Source organism: Camelina sativa, chromosome 2 (genome assembly GCF_000633955.1).
Source record: "Camelina sativa cultivar DH55 chromosome 2, Cs, whole genome shotgun sequence".
NCBI classification, from domain to species: Eukaryota; Viridiplantae; Streptophyta; class Magnoliopsida; order Brassicales; family Brassicaceae; genus Camelina; species Camelina sativa.
Window position 1 is genome coordinate 10,554,535 of NC_025686.1, and position 18,889 is coordinate 10,573,423.

General features: G+C 32.5%; 1 protein-coding gene across 1 annotated transcript; it reads right to left on the reverse strand.

The window, feature by feature from the left end:
- LOC104750517 (putative F-box protein At4g09190) lies at positions 11,726-12,844 on the reverse strand. The gene has a single exon (XM_010472324.1). It carries the CDS (start codon positions 12,842-12,844, stop codon positions 11,726-11,728), a length of 1,119 nt encoding a protein of 372 aa, XP_010470626.1.

Sequence of the window (18,889 nt, forward strand, 5' to 3'; positions counted from 1 at the left end):
CTTAACATATTATAATTTACAAAATAATTTTTTTATAAAAAATTAAGAACCCAAAATTATGATCTACCATTGGAGTATACCTTTTACAGTTTTTTAAAAAAGTTTTTAACTTCATTATTTCTAAATATTGTTATTGTAAACATACTTAACAATCTTTTTTTAGCATCCACCGTTGAACTTGCTATTATAGTCGTTGGCTAAAGTTTTCTTTTGCACAAGATCTAAAGAAAGCTTGAGCCGGCCCTGCTTGTGTGGTTACTTTTCCTAAATCTTATCCAAGCGTTGTTGATGACTAAAAAAATCTGATTAGTCGGAACAAATGTGGTTAATATAAGTATAGGTAGCCAATCGATTTATTTTTCGCCTCTGTTTTTACTTTACAAGAGTAATAGTATTTTTTATATTAACTTAATTTCCTTCTCAATCGACTTAGCTAGTTAATTTTTAACATACAGTCAATTTGTTTAACAGTTGATTTTTTTTTTATATCTATATATATATATATATATATATATTTTTGTTGACTCGTTTCTTGGTACATTTACTTAGCCTATATTTACTTATTAGCAAGTTCAACGGTGGATGCTAAAAAAAGATTGTTTTTTTGAACTGCTTAAGACATTCGACTTCTATTTTGTTTGATTGATTTTTTTATATAGTTGACTCTTTCAAACTGTTAACTTATTGTTCTTAGTAGATTTATTGTAGTTTACGTTGATTTCATAATTAAGGTTGTTTTAGTTTTTGTATAATCGACTTATATTTATGTTGATCGGCTTAATTATTTTCTCGGTTGACTTATATTAAAACTATCGGTTTATTTATTTATTTATTTATTTTTTGGACAAAACTATCAGCTTATATTTTGTTTAATTAATATTAAGATTTTTTTTGAGAATTGTCTTTTTTGGTGTCTTAAACAAAAAGACAAAATAGCATATTGTACACTTATTTTTCCCAACTTTAATAAAACATACACCTATTTTTTTGCTACTTCTATACTTGGACTATGTAAAATTACATGTTGCCTCCTAACCTAAACTAAACTCAATTGTAACTCTCTTTTCAATTCTAACATTTATTTTTACTTTTTTTTTTGTTCTTCTCATTTCTCTGTCTATTTTATCATTCTCTTTTAATATTTTTTTCTTTGACATTTGTTTTTCATTTTAATTACTATGTTTTAAGTTAACTTGTAAATAAATTTTTTTTTTGCATCTTTTAACATTTTTTATTTCCAAAAATAATAATTTATGAGTCTAATCTAAATCCAATACAATTGAATTGGTGTTCATAGTCAAATCAACAATTTATAAGTCCAAACTAACTTCATTAAATAATTAATAAATTAATAAATTTATTTAACTAAAATTTTTAATATGAAATAGACTGTGTGTCCACATACTTTAAGCTTAAATTAGATGCATAATAGATTAACAAAATATTGCACTCATAAGTAGCTATCCATTTGGATAAGTTTAAAAAAACTTTGATTTGTTGCCAATACCCACAAATTTTATTGGTATCCACATGACCACAAAATATGGATTTGATGTTGTCGTTGTATCCTAAACCCTAGATCTCTAGAACCCGCAAATTCGATTGGTATCTACATGACCACAAATATATGAATTTGATGTTATCGTTGTATCATAAACCCTAAATCTCTAGAACCCACAAATTTTATTAGTATCTACATGACCACAAATATATGGATTTGATGTTGTTGTTGTATCATAAATCCTAAATCTCTAGAGACACACAAATTCTATTGGTATCTACATGACCACGAGTATATGGATTTGATGTTGTCAGTGTATCCTAAACCCTAAATCTAAGCCTTAAACCTAAATCTAAACCATAAACCCAAAATATTGACACTGAATCCACATAACTCCTAAAACCAAAATCCTAAATTATAGAAACCTAATGACTAAATTATAACTCCAAATGTTCATATAAAAATGGATAACTTATAACTTATTCATCTAAAATATGATAAAATGCACTTTAAAATGTAGGAAACATGTAATAATAATCCATTATAAAAAGATATATACAATTTATTGATAATAACTACACAAATGACAATTAAAAAAAAAGAGTTTGTAGAAAATAAAAGAGAAAAAGAGAGAGACGAGGATCATTTACTTCTTGTACTACTCAAAAAGAAGCAATGACACAATGATCACCAGTTTATGAGAAACTTGCCAAATCACCCTCTATAGTATACCATGGACAACAAGTGGGTGTGTGTGAAAGACTCAATGGCGGAACCAGGAGAAATATTTACCGAGGTCAAAAAAAATTTAAAGCTAGTTAAATAAATTAAAAAAAAAACTATTGGTGTAGTAAAGGGAGGGGGGGGGGGGNGAGAGGGTCAACGTAGTGAAGGAAGACCAGCTATGCTGCTAGATTTTTATAACTTTATACGCAAAAAAATTATTTACCCTGTCAGTTGATCCTTCCAAACTCTATGTAGATCCGCCATTGGAAAGACTTTACTAGAAAAGTGGGTCTCAATGCCAACTCTTACAAAAATGCTTCATATGCTGTTCATATTCAAGAAGAGAATTTGGCAAAAATAACTAAGAAAAAACCAAAAAATTAAATATCTAACTACTCTTACCATATAAATATAATGCACATTATATATATTATCTTACCCTTTATTAGTTACCAACACCCGCGCTATGCCGCGTGGGAATTTTCTTAAGTTGTGTTTTAATTTTAATTCATACCAAAAAGACCAAATACTTAAGAAACTAATCTACAGTAGAACCTCTATAAATTAATAAGGTCGGGACCGTGAATTTTTATTAATTTATAGAGGTTTTAATTTATCGATAAATTAATAATCATTTATTTATCGATAAATTAATAAAATATTAATTTATGAAGAGATTTTTAATTTTCATAATTTTGAAAATTTTATATTACAATAAGATATTTTGGTTATCATTCATATTCTTAAAGAATTCTTAATTTATAATCTTGGCTATCGTAATTGCTAAATTTAGAGTTTAGATAAAAATGATAAATGTTAGAAGTTTAGAGTTTAGAAAAAATTGCTACTAGTATCATTCATGGTTATGATGAAGTCAAAGAAGATCTTGAGGTAATTTTAGAACCAATTACATGTACAGAAGCAATTATCGCATTTAGGTTCTCCATAATTTTTGGATGCGGTTTGAAAAGACGACAATGAAAAAGATTAGAGATGAGCTCCAATAAAAATACAAATTCAATAATATACAAACAACAATAGAGTCATATTTCACAAGATTTTCTTAGATATATATATATATGTATATATTATTTGATTATTAATTTATGATATTGATGGGACCATATTTTTACATAGGATTTCCAAAAAAAATATTATCTTATTAATTTATCGAAATGAGTCATTTTTTACACCGGCCCAACTTGGGACCGGAAGAATTTGTTAATTTATAGCGAGTATTAATTTAAAGAGTATTAATTTATAGAGGTTCTACTGTATATAGTTTAAAGTCATGTTCAATCACACATGCTTTCCTTTTAGAAAAAAGCAAGGATTAATAATCAAACTCTTTTTTTTCATACCTTCATTGGGATCATGGGATGGAAGTCCAAACCAAAACAACTTTATAAAAAAAGTAGAGAATCATCAAATCAGTTCCCATAAACCATAGTGATATGTTAAGGTAAATCTAAATATTCGATAAAATACTTATCCTAGTTATTTATTTAATTTCTTGTTTTGACCACTATTTATTTAATTTCATAATTTGTATATAGTATATGTCATATTTTTAAACGTTTACTTGTGCAAAGCTAAGCACATAATAGCTTAATAATAATATTAATTTTATCTCAAATATCACTAACGAACTTGTTTTTTAATAAATATATGCCAGTCTTTAAGAAAACATCTACTGTAGTATTATTGAAGTACATTTTGCTAGAAAATACTCATAATTATTTTATTTACAAAGTATGCCTATATCCATATCCAAACAACTTCACAATTAATTTTCTCTACTATCCATATGACCAAACACAATTAAAATATTTTAAATTTCCATATAATGTTTCACAATTAATAATATAGGTATTTAGAATATTTTGTCAAGATTCAAATTTAAGATTTTTATATCATTTATTTGAAAACTAAAACTGCCAACACTTTTAAAAGGATTTTTTTTTCCAATAATATCTCTTAAAATTATTTCAAAGAATTTAAACTTCCAAAAAGTTTCAAACTATTATAAATATTTTAAACTTAAAAAATAGATACTATATATACTTATACTTTATAATAATTTGAAAAATTAGATATATTTTAAATTTTTGAAAAAGTTAAACTTTATAAAACATTTATATTAATAATATATTTAAACTTTTACGAAGTTTCATATATTAGAAATATTTAAACGTGACAAAAATTATAAATATGATAAATATTAAAATTTTATAAAAAGAGAAAATCTCAAAAAAAAAATTAAATGGTTACAATCTTAATAAATATCATATTAACTCATCTAATCCTTATAAAATAAAACAATAAATATTAAATATTAAGATGATATTAGTAAAGAAATACGTTTATTATGCGGTGCACAACGAGTTAAAATATCAGTGGACATGGTTATATGATGGGACGGGTTTGGATCTATATTGATAGAAATTTAAAATATCATTAATTTAAAGATATACAGGCAAAAACATCATATTTTTTATTTTGTCAACACTATCAATATTGAGTAATATACATATTTACTAAGTTGAAATTAATATTATATAAAAAACAAATTGTTTCACGGTATACCATGGGTTCAATCTTAGAATTACAATCAACATACAATATACAATCTTAAACACTAAACTAAGCTAACTAAATTAACAAGTAAATAAAACTTATAATTAAAAAAATAGTAATAATAATTAGCTGTGTGGTGTAACGCGGGTTAAAATATAGTGTTTGTTATACTATATGGATCAAAGTAGAATTAAATTATAACTAAATCTGTTTCTTTAAACAGTTTTGACTTCATTAATAGAAATATAAACAAAAGCGTTTTAACAATCCGATAAAATATCAAAATCGTTCAATAGGTTTTGTTTGTTTTGTCACATGAGAAAGTTACTCTAGAGAGCCATGTTAGCTTGTGTTGCATCAAGTTCACTTGTGTTATGAAATTTTCTTGATCATGCGGATGCATATTTATTATCATGAAAAAGAGGTTCTTGATTTCTGCTCATTAGTAGTAGTTTATGCATTATCCACGATAAAAACATGTTGGGACATTTAAGGAAACTTATTAAATCATAACAAAATGTATTTTCTTGATTATGAAAAATATATGTTCTCGAGTTCTTGGGCACAATTAAGTTGTATAATTTATTCAAGAACGTTAGATGTTGGCCGATATATTTTGTGCAAGATAGAAGACTAAGCTAAAAATAATAAAAAAACATTTGATTAATTATAGGTTTCGCAAAACAAAAGAAATCCCTCTTTTGGGCTTAGTACCCTCTTTTTCTAATAGAGTCACTCAATCCATAGAAAATAGTATTGTCTGGAAAAACTCTTTCTTTTCGTGTGAAACTCACCGTTTTCATCTGTTTTTAGACCTTTTGGATAAAATCCTTTGTCGTATAGGGTTTGTTCTTATTCTCTATAAGAACTACTTGTGTTGAATTTTTCCGTTTTCCTCTCCTTTCCTCTATTAACCCTTCTTTGTTCGGGTGGGGATTTAGTATTGGGAATCTACAGTCTTTTTTAAGATCTCTAGTGTTGAAATTTCTCAGATCTAGTCGTTTAAGTTCTCTGAAACTTTAATCAGTATGTCGGCTGCGATGGATAAAGCCATGACAGATATGTCTCTCGAGGAAGAAGATGTCCCGTTTGACATGCCGGATCTTCCACAGCTCAGCTCTGGGGAGAATAATGTTTTGAGCCTAATTGGTAGACTTCTGAATCCCAAGAGTCAGAGTATGTCTAGTTTGATTTTCAATATGCCAAGGAAATGGCAGAAAATAGAAAAAGTTCGCGGGGTAGCTCTATCAAAGGAACGCTTCCAGTTTATCTTTAAGGAGGAACACGATTTGATTGAAGTCTTGGAGAAAGGTTCTCAGTCTTACGATGAATGGGGACTGGCTTTGGAAAGGTGGTCCGAAAATCCTCCTCCGGATTCTCTTTAATTTGTTCCTCTCTGGGTGTCAAGTCCTGGAAGTTGTCTTCGATCCTGACAAACCTCAGAACAAGGATTTTGTCCGTGTCAAAGTTCGCTTTGATGTCTCGAAGCCACTCCAAAAATCCAAGGTCATTAATCTGCCGAAAGGTTTATCTACAACGATCTTTTTCTTCTACGAGAGGGTGCAGAAAAGATGCTACAACTGCCAAAGACTCACCCATATAGATGAGGATTGTCCCCTGCTTCACAAGAAACGTCAAGATCAGCTTATTGACAAGAAGTTGGGTCGAAAGGTAGATAAGGTCAAGCCGGAATTGGTCATCAAGGCGGATGATCCCCTGTTTGGTGTCTTGAGGGAGGATCAAGTGGGTCTTCATCCAATCCTAGGAAGACCAAAAATTGCTCCAGATGTTCTTGAAGGTATGAGGCAGTATCTGAGGTTAGCTACTGAAGAAGAAAAAGCCCTTAAGATTGAGAAAGTCAGGAAATCAGTTGCTGAAGCAAAAAAGGATCCGATTGCTCAGAAAACAATCCTTCGTCTGGAGCCTGCTCCGATTATCTCTTCGGATTATAATAGACAGAAAGGTCTGGTCTTCGACTATGACTCTGCAGACTTATCCTCACATGTATCTTCAACCTCAGGAGGTAGTGGGAAACTAATGGAAGGGGCCATACAGGCAGAAAGGAACAGAGTGAAGCCCTTGGATATTGTAGAAGGGTTTGAGAGAGCTTCTCTGGTTGAGTATTCCATGTCCTCCTCAGATTTTCAGACTTGTCCAACGGCTTATGCGGTTGGCTTCAATGAAGCTGGCCCTTCCGGGACAAAGTCTAGAAAAGGGACCGGAAGGAAATGTCCCTATGTTAAAAGAAGAACCCCAAAGGCTTTGGATCTCCAAAATGTGCCTAGAGAGGTCTCTTTCAAACCAGGCTCACAAGAGGGAGATATGGAGAAGAGGAAAGGTGTGACTAATAACAAGGAAGGTCAAAAAGCCGCTAAGCGCAAAAAAAATGAGATAGTCCCAATTGGGGGACTGTCCAATATCTAATGAGCATCCTGAGCTGGAACTGCCAAGGATTGGGGCGGCCTCAAGACTTGACAGTTCAACGTCTCATGGAAATACGTAAAAAAAAATTTCCTGAGCTCATGTTCCTTTTAGAGACGATGAATTCTAGAGATGCGCTTGTAGATATTCAAACTTGGTTGGGTTATGATCATGTATATACGGTGAATCCAGTAGGAAGGTGTGGAGGACTAGCTTTATTTTGGAAGAAAGGGGTGGAGATTGATTTCCTGTTTGTAGATAAGAATGTCATAGATCTTCGGGTAAATATGGGGGGATCAAAGTTTTTTCTTTCTTGTGTCTACGGGAATCCTAATAGTAGTCTCAGGAATGAAGTGTGGGAAAGAATTACTAGGATTGATATTCCAAGGCAAAGGATCTGGTGTATGATAGGTGACTTTAACGAGATCCTGCATAATGGGGAGAAATTGGGAGGACCTAGAAGAAATGATGCTTCTTTTGTGGATTTTGCACATATGCTAAAGTCTTGTGGAATGATGGAACTTGTCAGTACGGGCAATGGGTTTACTTGGGGAGGAAGAAGAGGAGACCTCTGGATCCAAAGTAAGCTGGATAGGTGTTTTGGCAATAAAGATTGGTCCAAGTCGTTCCCGGCAGCCAACCAACCTTTCGTAGAAAAAAAGGGATCTGATCATAGACCAGTTTTGGTTTCGTTGGTCTCATCTCAGGACTCCTACAGAGGTTCCTTTCGGTTTGATAAGAGACTTTTGAATAAACCGTTGGTCAAAGAATCTATTGGGAAAGCTTGGTTTGCTTCTTCTTCGTCGAATGGTCAGAGAGCTACAGAAAGTCTTCGAAGATGCCGGAAGGCTCTCAGTACCTGGAAGCGAGAAAATTTTACAAACTCTCAGGTCAAAATAAACAGTATTCAAAGAGATATTGAAAAGGAACATGCTCTTCAGCATCCCTCCTTTTCAAGAATAGCGACTCTGAAGATAGATATGGTATTGGCTCATCGAGAGGAAGAAAGTCATTGGTCACAGAAATCAAGAGATAAATGGCTTCTTTCGGGAGATAAGAATACCAGATATTTCCACAGCTCGGTCAAAGCAGATAGGAACAAGAATGCATTGGTGAAACTTATAGATGGAGAAGGGGTGACACATAGATCAAAAGCCTCAAAAGGAGATGTAGCTGCTTCCTATTTTCAGTCTCTGTTCTCATCTTCTTATCCATCTGAGGAGGACCACCAATTCTTCCAAGATTTGACTCCTCGAGTAAATGATGAAATGAATGCTTCTCTAATTGCTGAGGTTTCTAAGGAGGAAGTAAGGCTTGCAGTTTTTGCTATCAATCCCTGTAAGGCTCCAGGAGCTGATGGAATGACATGACTTTTCTTTCAAAAATATTAGGATATAGTGGGAGAACAGATCACAAAGGAGGTTCTCAGCTTCTTCAAGGATGGATCTTTTGACAAAAAATGGAATTACACTCAGTTGTGTCTAATCCCTAAGAAGGTAAATGCCTCTTTCATGTCAGAAATGAGACCGATCAGCCTCTGCTCAGTGATGTACAAGATTATCTCGAAAATCATGGTGGCTAGGCTAAAGCCTTTGCTCTCTAACGTAGTCTCCCCGAATCAATCTGCTTTTGTTCCGGAGAGACTGATCTCTGATAATATCATCATTGCGCATGAGATTGTTCATAGTTTGAGAACTCAGAGATCTATTTCGAAAGACTTCATGGCTGTCAAGACAGACATGTCAAAAGCCTTTGATAGAGTGGAATGGAGCTATCTTCAAGCCTTGTTGGTAGCTTTGGGTTTCCACCCTCGTTGGATCAGTTGGGTTATGTTGTGTGTAACTACGGTTTCTTATTCAGTTTTAGTAAATGGTCAATCTTTTGGGATGGTGATTCCAGAGAGATGATTAAGACAAGGGGATCCTCTCAGTCCTTTCTTATTCGTTCTATGCACCGAAGGATTAACACATCTTCTGAATAAAACGGAATTGGAAGGAAGAATTTCTGGTCTACAATTCTCTGAGCAGGGTCCTACCATTCATCACCTGCTATTCGCTGATGACAGTCTGTTTGTGTGTAAAGCAGAAGAACGTCAATGTGAAGCCCTCCAAAACATCTTGGATGCGTATGGAAGAGCAACAGGACAAACAATAAATCTCGACAAATCTTCCATAACCTTTGGAGTAAAAGTCGACGAAAGGGTGAAAGAACACATCAAGATCAAGATGAAAATCACCAATGAAGGAGGAGCGGGTTCTTATTTAGGCCTCCCAGAATGTTTCAGTGGCTCCAAAGCAGATATGCTGGAATATATTCATGAAAGGATGAAGAGTAGATTTTTGGGATGGTTTGCTAGAACACTTTCTCAAGGAGGAAAAAAAGTCCTCATCAAAACAGTTGCAATGGCAATGCCAATATTTGCAATGTCCTGTTTTAAACTGCCAAAATCTACTTGTTCTACACTATCAAGCGCAATGTCTGAATTTTGGTGGAGTAATATGGAGAATCATAAGAAAATCCACTGGGTTTCTTGAAATAAGCTGTGCCTAACTAAAGATCAGGGAGGACTCGGATTTAAAGATATAGAAGTTTTCAATCAAGCTTTGTTGGCCAAACAAGCTTGGAGATTGCTGCACTATCCAAACAACTTCTTCTCTCTTTACTTGAAGAGTAGATATTTCCCAAATGATCAATTTCTTGATGCTACCCTTGGAGCTAGGCCATCTTATGCTTGGAGAAGTATCTTATTTGGTCGAGAGCTTTTGGTCAAAAGGTCTGAGACTATGTATTGGAGATGGTGTGTCCACTAGTGTTTGGACAGGACAGTGGCTTCTGGATGGAAGAATGAGAGCTCCACTGATGAAGAACCCTCTGATTGATTTGGAACTCAAAGTGCAAGATCTCATCGATCCGGTAACCAAAGGTTGGGATTCAAATGCTTTACAGGAACATTTCTTCCCCAGAGATATAGAGCTAATTCGAAAGATAAAACCTGTTGCTTCCTCATCGGATTACATGTGTTGGCAGCACAATAAAAGTGGTGAATATTCAGTTAGCTCTGGCTATTGGCTTGAAGCTCAGGCTCATAACGCAGAAACCATTCAAGAGGCAACTTGGCAACCTTCCCTGAACGCTATCAAAGATTTAATCTGGGATTCTCATGCTCCAACAAAATTAAAGATCTTCATGTGGAAAGCAATGAGTGGAGCTCTACCTGTAGTAGAAAGGCTGTTGACAAGAGGAATCTCTCTAGATCAGAGATGCCAAATTTGTGGATTGGAAGGAGAGTCAATCAACCATTTACTATTTATTTGTCCCATCGCTAGACAGGTTTGGGCTCTCTCTGATATTCCATCTCCGGAGTCGGGCTTTAGTGAAAACTCCCTCTATCAAAACTTTTACTACATCCTTCGGTTAGCAATCAAAGCCCCAGGAGAGGGTAATGTGAGACGTGCTATCCCTTGGATTATGTGGAATCTTTGGAAAAACCGCAACAATCTTGTCTTCGAAGGATTGGCCTATTTGGTACCTCAGATGGTAATGAAAATGAAAGAGGATTCGGCTCAGTGGTTCCTAGCACAACTAGTGGAAGAAGAAGAAGCACAAAAAGAGGCTCCATGTCAGAGACCGATCAGATCAAGTTGGAGACCCCCAAATAGACTTTGGTTAAAATGCAACATTGCCTTCTCTTGGGATAAAGTGAAGTGTTCGGGAGGAGCCGCTTGGGTTCTCCAAAACTCTGAAGGTAAAGTTTTACTGCATTCTAGAAGATCATTCAGTTCTATAGACTCCAAAAAAGAGATGGAATTGGAATGTTGGATGTGGGCGCTAGAGAGTCTCAGAAGTCTCAAAATTACAAGAGTCATTTTCGCTGCTGAGGAAAAAGATCTGATACAAGCGATCTTGAGGCCAGAAACTTGGCCATCTTATAAATTTCAATCTGAGATATTGCTAGCAGGTTTAAAGCAGATACCCTTTTGGAAACTTCACAAAGAGGATAGAATTGCAAACAAGGGAGCATTTCTTCTCGCTCAAAGCGTTACTAGGGAGCATCGAATACAATCATATATTGCGGTTGGGCATCCTTTATGGCTGCAAGACTTGTTCTTTCAAGAGAGTTTCGTTACTGTTAGGTAATGGTTTTTTGGACTCTCCTACACGCTGATGATTGTTATCGATCCTTATCATTTTTTGGTAGATTTAACTTGTGGGCTTCAAGGCCTTGTAAAATAACTTTGGTTTGGTTTATAATGAATTATTCAGACGAAAAAAAAAAAGAAGACTAAGCTAAAATTTGTAGTGATGTTGATTTTCTTCAAAATCAGATACTTTACTACCACGATTTTTGAAGCAATTATTAATTCATGAAAAGAAAAATCCCTTCAGTGGGATTTAATGAGCCAAAGATTAAAAAGAAAAAATCATTTTAAATTTTGCATAACGTAAGAAAAGAAAAATGAAGAAAACCTCTTACAACGACATGATCGATGAAGAAAACTCTCAAATCTCAATGTGATATGATATAAGAGTAAACTCTTTCATAAGATCATATCCAACTTTATCAAGTCGCCTAATATCGTCTTCTGTAATTCCTCCATACATAACTTCTCTCATACTGCTTCTCTTCGGATCAACATACATAATACAGAACCATTCATATAAAACCCTATCTAGAATCATAAGCTTAAAAGCTCTGTAAGAAGTGTAAATAAATTCACCAGTCTCAGTAACACCCATAAACTTCCACTTTTTTTTCTTGAAATCATGAGGTGAAGGAAAATGTTTATATATCCATTGGTTGTGATTCTCTCCATCCTCCAGAATCCACAATTCAACTCCAGAGGGAGTGGAACTTACCAAAGCTAATCTTCCCTCAAAAGATTCCCAAAATATACCTTTGTGATATTTCTTGGGATGTTTAATCAAATTGAACTTTTCGGATTTGAGATCAAAACTCATTATCCCACGCACTGAGCCCAAAGCACAACCAAAAGAACCTTCATAGTAGATAACTCCATCAATGCATCGCGCACAACCTGTCACGTAGTAATGACTAGGGAAACCTCTAGTTAGTATTCTCCATGATTCTTGAGCTCCCAATGTAAGAATCCCAATCTTGTTTTCTTCCATAAGAATGCATAGTACTTTGTGTCTACCGTTGATCGGATCATAACCCAAAAATCCTGCTTGGGGTCTGCCTTGGTTGCAATCAAGTTTAGGTAGTGTGAAGAAGCTTTTCATGATAGGGTTTCTAATAAACATGACATGTCTAAAAGTTTCCACGTAAATCAAGCCGTGGACGGATTCGTAGCGTCGGATATTATCATTATTGGGGATTGTAAACTGAAAACTCTCCACTTTAGGACCAGTGTGTAGCGGAGACGCAAAAAAGAAGAGCTTGTCCTTTTTTCTGAAGATTAGCATAACACAATGCCGTGATGACATTGACCGTGTCACGACCGAGTTGATGAAACCTGGAGTGGTGGTTATTGAATACCAGAGCCTGGAGACGGAGCTAAGTCTCACAATCGATATAGCTGGCAGTCTTAAGAATATCTCAATGATTAAATCAAGGGGAATATGCTCTGAAGACTGTATTGTTCTCTGGATTTTTCTCATCTTTGATCGCTCCACAGTTTGACCTTTTTAGAACCTTTCTGCAACAGTTTTGTTGCAATGAGTGCATCAAACGATAGTACTATATAATTCTGATCAATTATAAAATCTACTGAGATAGCTAGAGAGACTCTTGAATATATACTTTTTCAAAATTGACTAAAAATTTTAGAAACCTATACTCATAACGAAATATTAATTTCATTAAATTCTACAAAGATTTAGAGAGAAACGTATCCAAAATCCAGATTAGGGTTTCTGTTTTTGACACACACAGTTATTTCTTGCGTAACAAGCAATCGTCGTGGTTGTTAGAATTTACCTTTTTCTGGCAATTTTGATGGTTCTGGTAGCTTCTTTGACACCTCCTCTGTCAAGAAACACTGTACATTTCAGTTTAGCAAAAAAAAAAAAAAAAAGAAACACCGTACATATGGTCCAGATTTCTAATTAATGACCAGAATTCTGTTCCAAAAACCCCCAACTTGAACCTGGAATTTTATCACAAACAACTTAAGACCTTAGTGATTTTTTATCAATCTCCAAAACCCTTACTTGCCACAGTTTTCACTTCTTCTTCATCACAAGAAAAAACCAGTTTTTAACCCAAGGATCCAACATATCAAAACTAGATATTTCAGAAGGAAAAGATATAAATAAGTTGGGTATCCTTACCTAACAAGCAAGTGATGACGAAAGATCGCCTCCGGTAAACAACGATAATGCGCAATGGCTCCGATGGCTACGGTGATCAACGGAGCAGACCAAAGGTGGGACTTTAGCATTAGTTCTTCTCCTTGCGGCAACGACGATACACACACTCAAACCCTTGTTGAGTCGGGACTTTACTCAACTTGGGCCTTAATGGGCTGGCTTTTCCTCTAATAGATGTATGAGTTTTAGACCACTATTAATTTGAGGAGGTTACATGTTAACGTTTTACTTATGTGTTATGTCAATAAAACTTATCCTAAATAACATGACGTTGTCATTTAAAATATGATTTTTCTTTTCAGTATCAAACGTGAAATCATTTCTTTCGGTTTTCTCTGCATGTGTCAAACTGTAGAAACTGAGTTTCTCATAATGAATTTGTTTGAAGGGAAAACAAATTCAATAAAGTACTCTCTCAAAGAAATTAGATCAAAACTAAGGAAGTAAAAAAGAATTAAGATCTCTTGAGGAAGAAGTTAGGGTTTCGCTCAAAAGCAATAAATAATTAGGGTTTCTGTATTAATTGCTGGATGATTTACAAGGAGGGGCTATACTTTTATTTATATGTTCCCCTAGATTACAAAATATGTTTACTTTCCTAATATATCGGACTAAGATTAGGAAAGTTTCTTCTTCATCTTCCTTTGTAGGAAGATTGGGTCGTACACGGACTTGAGCGTTTGGAGCGGTTGTTATTGGGCTAAAGAAGTTGCTCTTCTAGCTCCGCTGATGTCTCATGTGCAGCCACGAGTTCCCCAAAATCCAACCAAGAGTTGACTAATTGGAAGACCAAACAAGATGTTGTCTTGAACAGTACCGTTTTCGATCCATGATGGCTGCCCTACAGAATAGAAGCTAACAGAGAAGAATTCCCTGAACCAACTGTTCCCACCACGCAACAGTGAATCAAGGATTACTAAGAGCTTACAAAAAACATGAACAAACATGAAAGAGGAATATCATCAGTCACTTACCAACGTGGTAATATGTTACAAGCATGCTGAACCAGCTCATAAAGAAGAAAGTTTCAAGTTCCTACCACTCATCTAAAACCATCAAATTAGATCACAAACACATAGGGAAAAAACATAAATTCAATACAGAAGACGGAAACAAAACTCACATAGATCATAGTACATTTGAGGTGAAAGCTTCAAAATCCGTAACTCGCTGAGCATCTGAATCAAATACTTTAGACTACTTTCAGACCATTCAAGTCCTAATAACCCAAAAAGAACAAAGTTTTCCCCATAATCAAAATTAGGGGTCCCCACCAATTCCATACATCAGATTCACGATATAAAAAGTGCAAAACAAATTTAAAAACTCCTTAATCTCAATTTCACACAAATGAAATAGCCACCGAGAATCGAACAGTAGAATTAAGGGATGTGTTTTGCTTCAAGCCATGTTTCTTAATCTTCTACTTTGTGTATAATAAATTTCTTCTCCATCTTCTCTCTCAACATCCATCTCTCTCTGGTTTTTCTTAGTCTTCTGCTCTGTCTCCGATTAATCTCTCTCAAGCTCTATCCGTCTTAAGCTTTTTTTTTTGTTTCCGGATTAGCATTTTTTTTACATTGATTAGCCTCTGCTTGCAATCGTTCGTTTCTTTTCTTTTCTTTTTTGTGAATTCGTTTCATATGACAAATTATTGTGATGTGTCAAGAAGTAAAGGAGAAATATGATGTATAAAAAAATGAAGCTGAGCTATATTAATTGTTATATTTTGATTGGCTAGTTGTTTTAAATTAGGTGTCAGCTCCATGTTTCTCCAAAACGCTAAGGTGTTATGCTCTGGAGAGAAACGTTCAAGTTTTATTGTATTGATTACATATAACACTTATGTAAGTTTTAAAAAATTATTTAGTACATTAAAATTTTCAGAAAAAAATTGGTATTATAGTGACTTAGTATATCTAGTAGTTTAAATCAATGTAGCAACTTTCAAACGTTATATATTGACGATTCTCTATTGGTAAATATATATATATATATATATATATATTTTTGGAGACATTTAACAAATAAATCTTGGAGTTGCTACTTATTTACAAGGAATGACATTATCATTAAATTTTAAATTGAAATTTAAAACCAATATTTTGGGCTAAACAAAAATTCCTAAGATATCTCCTTAATCAATCAATGACTAATTACAATATTTCATTAAATTAATTACATTATCTTCAATTAATTCTTCACTATCATTAAAACCAAACACAATTAAAAGTTTTTGTTTGAAATATAAAATAATATTTTAAATTAAAATTACGATTTTCTTATCATCTTTTTTTGATTTATTCAGTTTACTTGCTTTAAATCATCATAAAATAACAATGTCATATATTAGATCTAATAGAAAAAAACTAATGAGAATATTTTTTAGATAATTACCGTGTATCTTAAATGGAAAGGAAACAGCTTAGATTCTTTGCGATTAATAGCTTCTCTGCAGATAATACCAAAAAATTAGGGATAGGGTTAAAGAGATTGATCATAAACGCTAGTATCATGTTTTTATAAAAATATTAGTACTCGCTTTAAATTATCATCATTTCGTCTTCCATATGCAGTCTATTTTTAAAAAATAACAATGTCATATATTAGATCTAATAGAAAAAAACTAATGAGAATATTTTTTAGATAATTACCGTGTATCTTAAATGGAAAGGAAACAGCTTAGATTCTTTGCGATTAATAGCTTCTCTGCAGATAATACCAAAAAATTAGGGATAGGGTTAAAGAGATTGATCATAAACGCTAGTATCATGTTTTTATAAAAATATTAGTANTATTGATTACATATAACACTTATGTAAGTTTTAAAAAATTATTTAGTACATTAAAATTTTCAGAAAAAAATTGGTATTATAGTGACTTAGTATATCTAGTAGTTTAAATCAATGTAGCAACTTTCAAACGTTATATATTGACGATTCTCTATTGGTAAATATATATATATATATATATATATATTTTTGGAGACATTTAACAAATAAATCTTGGAGTTGCTACTTATTTACAAGGAATGACATTATCATTAAATTTTAAATTGAAATTTAAAACCAATATTTTGGGCTAAACAAAAATTCCTAAGATATCTCCTTAATCAATCAATGACTAATTACAATATTTCATTAAATTAATTACATTATCTTCAATTAATTCTTCACTATCATTAAAACCAAACACAATTAAAAGTTTTTGTTTGAAATATAAAATAATATTTTAAATTAAAATTACGATTTTCTTATCATCTTTTTTTGATTTATTCAGTTTACTTGCTTTAAATCATCATAAAATAACAATGTCATATATTAGATCTAATAGAAAAAAACTAATGAGAATATTTTTTAGATAATTACCGTGTATCTTAAATGGAAAGGAAACAGCTTAGATTCTTTGCGATTAATAGCTTCTCTGCAGATAATACCAAAAAATTAGGGATAGGGTTAAAGAGATTGATCATAAACGCTAGTATCATGTTTTTATAAAAATATTAGTATCAGGATGACTTTTAAACACAAATTGTTACCGTGTTAATACCAAAATAAGCAATTAGTAACAAACGTTGGAACATGTTTTAAACAAAGAATTAGGGTCAAGTCTGCTTTTTTAACATAAATCACTACCGAGCAATAGCCGAAAGACGTTTTGTATTGCTGACCCTGCATCTCTAATTTGTTGATTAATCAAACTACTGATGTTATATTCGAGAAAAAAGAGTAGATAATGTTAAACAATAACAAAATAATTTATTTAAGAATATACCATAAATGTTGGGATATTATTAGCACCCTTTATAGTCTCTCTGCAACAATAATCAAAATATTAATATGATTTTCTGAATCAAATATATAATATTAATAATATTTCTTATAAAATTTAAAACAATACATGTTTTTCACCATACGATCATCGGTAGATTCATCTAAATAATGTTTTAATTTTAATTCATTAGAATTTTTTCTAATAAATCATTAGAAATATTTATAATATTAATAAAAGAATTTTTAATTTACCAACATACCTTTTAGCAACGATGAAGAGGCAGAATTCAAATAAATATGTTCAATAGTCCTCGCCACCTCTACCTATTGATTTATATTTATTAATTAGAGCCACAAACACATGAATAAAATTCAATAACGATGATATAATAGTTTACTATTAAAATTACCAAACATCTATCATTAATATTAGCATCTTCAGAAGCCTTCCTGCAACTATAAACATGAGCATCATCAGGGTATAAAGAATTAAGTTTTAAGTATTCAGAAAAATAAAATACCTAATTTTCTTGTGCGGGCACATAGAACTAAGATCAGGACCATCTACTAACTCACCTGAAACATAAGAATTAGTATAATTAGTTTTTACAAAACTTTAAATTAAATAAATCAAGAAACCTATACAATATAATATAAGAAGTACTAAAGAAACCATACACAAAGTTTTGGTAATGTTTGAACTTGTGTTCCAAACAAATACTACAGAAAGAGGATATGAATGATTAGAACACGAACACGAATATGAAGAACCATATAAAAGATCATCAAGACTATAATACATATATAATTTCAAGAACATGGGAGAAATTTAGGGTTTTTTTTCTTTTTTTAAGATTTTGAAATTATGGAGAATGATTAGGGTTGTACCTATTTATATATTAGTTAACAACCTATANCCGAGAATCGAACAGTAGAATTAAGGGATGTGTTTTGCTTCAAGCCATGTTTCTTAATCTTCTACTTTGTGTATAATAAATTTCTTCTCCATCTTCTCTCTCAACATCCATCTCTCTCTGGTTTTTCTTAGTCTTCTGCTCTGTCTCCGATTAATCTCTCTCAAGCTCTATCCGTCTTAAGCTTTTTTTTTTGTTTCCGGATTAGCATTTTTTTTACATTGATTAGCCTCTGCTTGCAATCGTTCGTTTCTTTTCTTTTCTTTTTTGTGAATTCGTTTCATATGACAAATTATTGTGATGTGTCAAGAAGTAAAGGAGAAATATGATGTATAAAAAAATGAAGCTGAGCTATATTAATTGTTATATTTTGATTGGCTAGTTGTTTTAAATTAGGTGTCAGCTCCATGTTTCTCCAAAACGCTAAGGTGTTATGCTCTGGAGAGAAACGTTCAAGTTTTATTGTATTGATTACATATAACACTTATGTAAGTTTTAAAAAATTATTTAGTACATTAAAATTTTCAGAAAAAAATTGGTATTATAGTGACTTAGTATATCTAGTAGTTTAAATCAATGTAGCAACTTTCAAACGTTATATATTGACGATTCTCTATTGGTAAATATATATATATATATATATATAT

Coding starts and splice junctions, on each gene's coding strand:
- LOC104750517 (XM_010472324.1), bottom strand. CDS start 12,844: ATGAGAAAAATCCAGAGAACAATACAGTCTTCAGAGCATATTCCCCTT.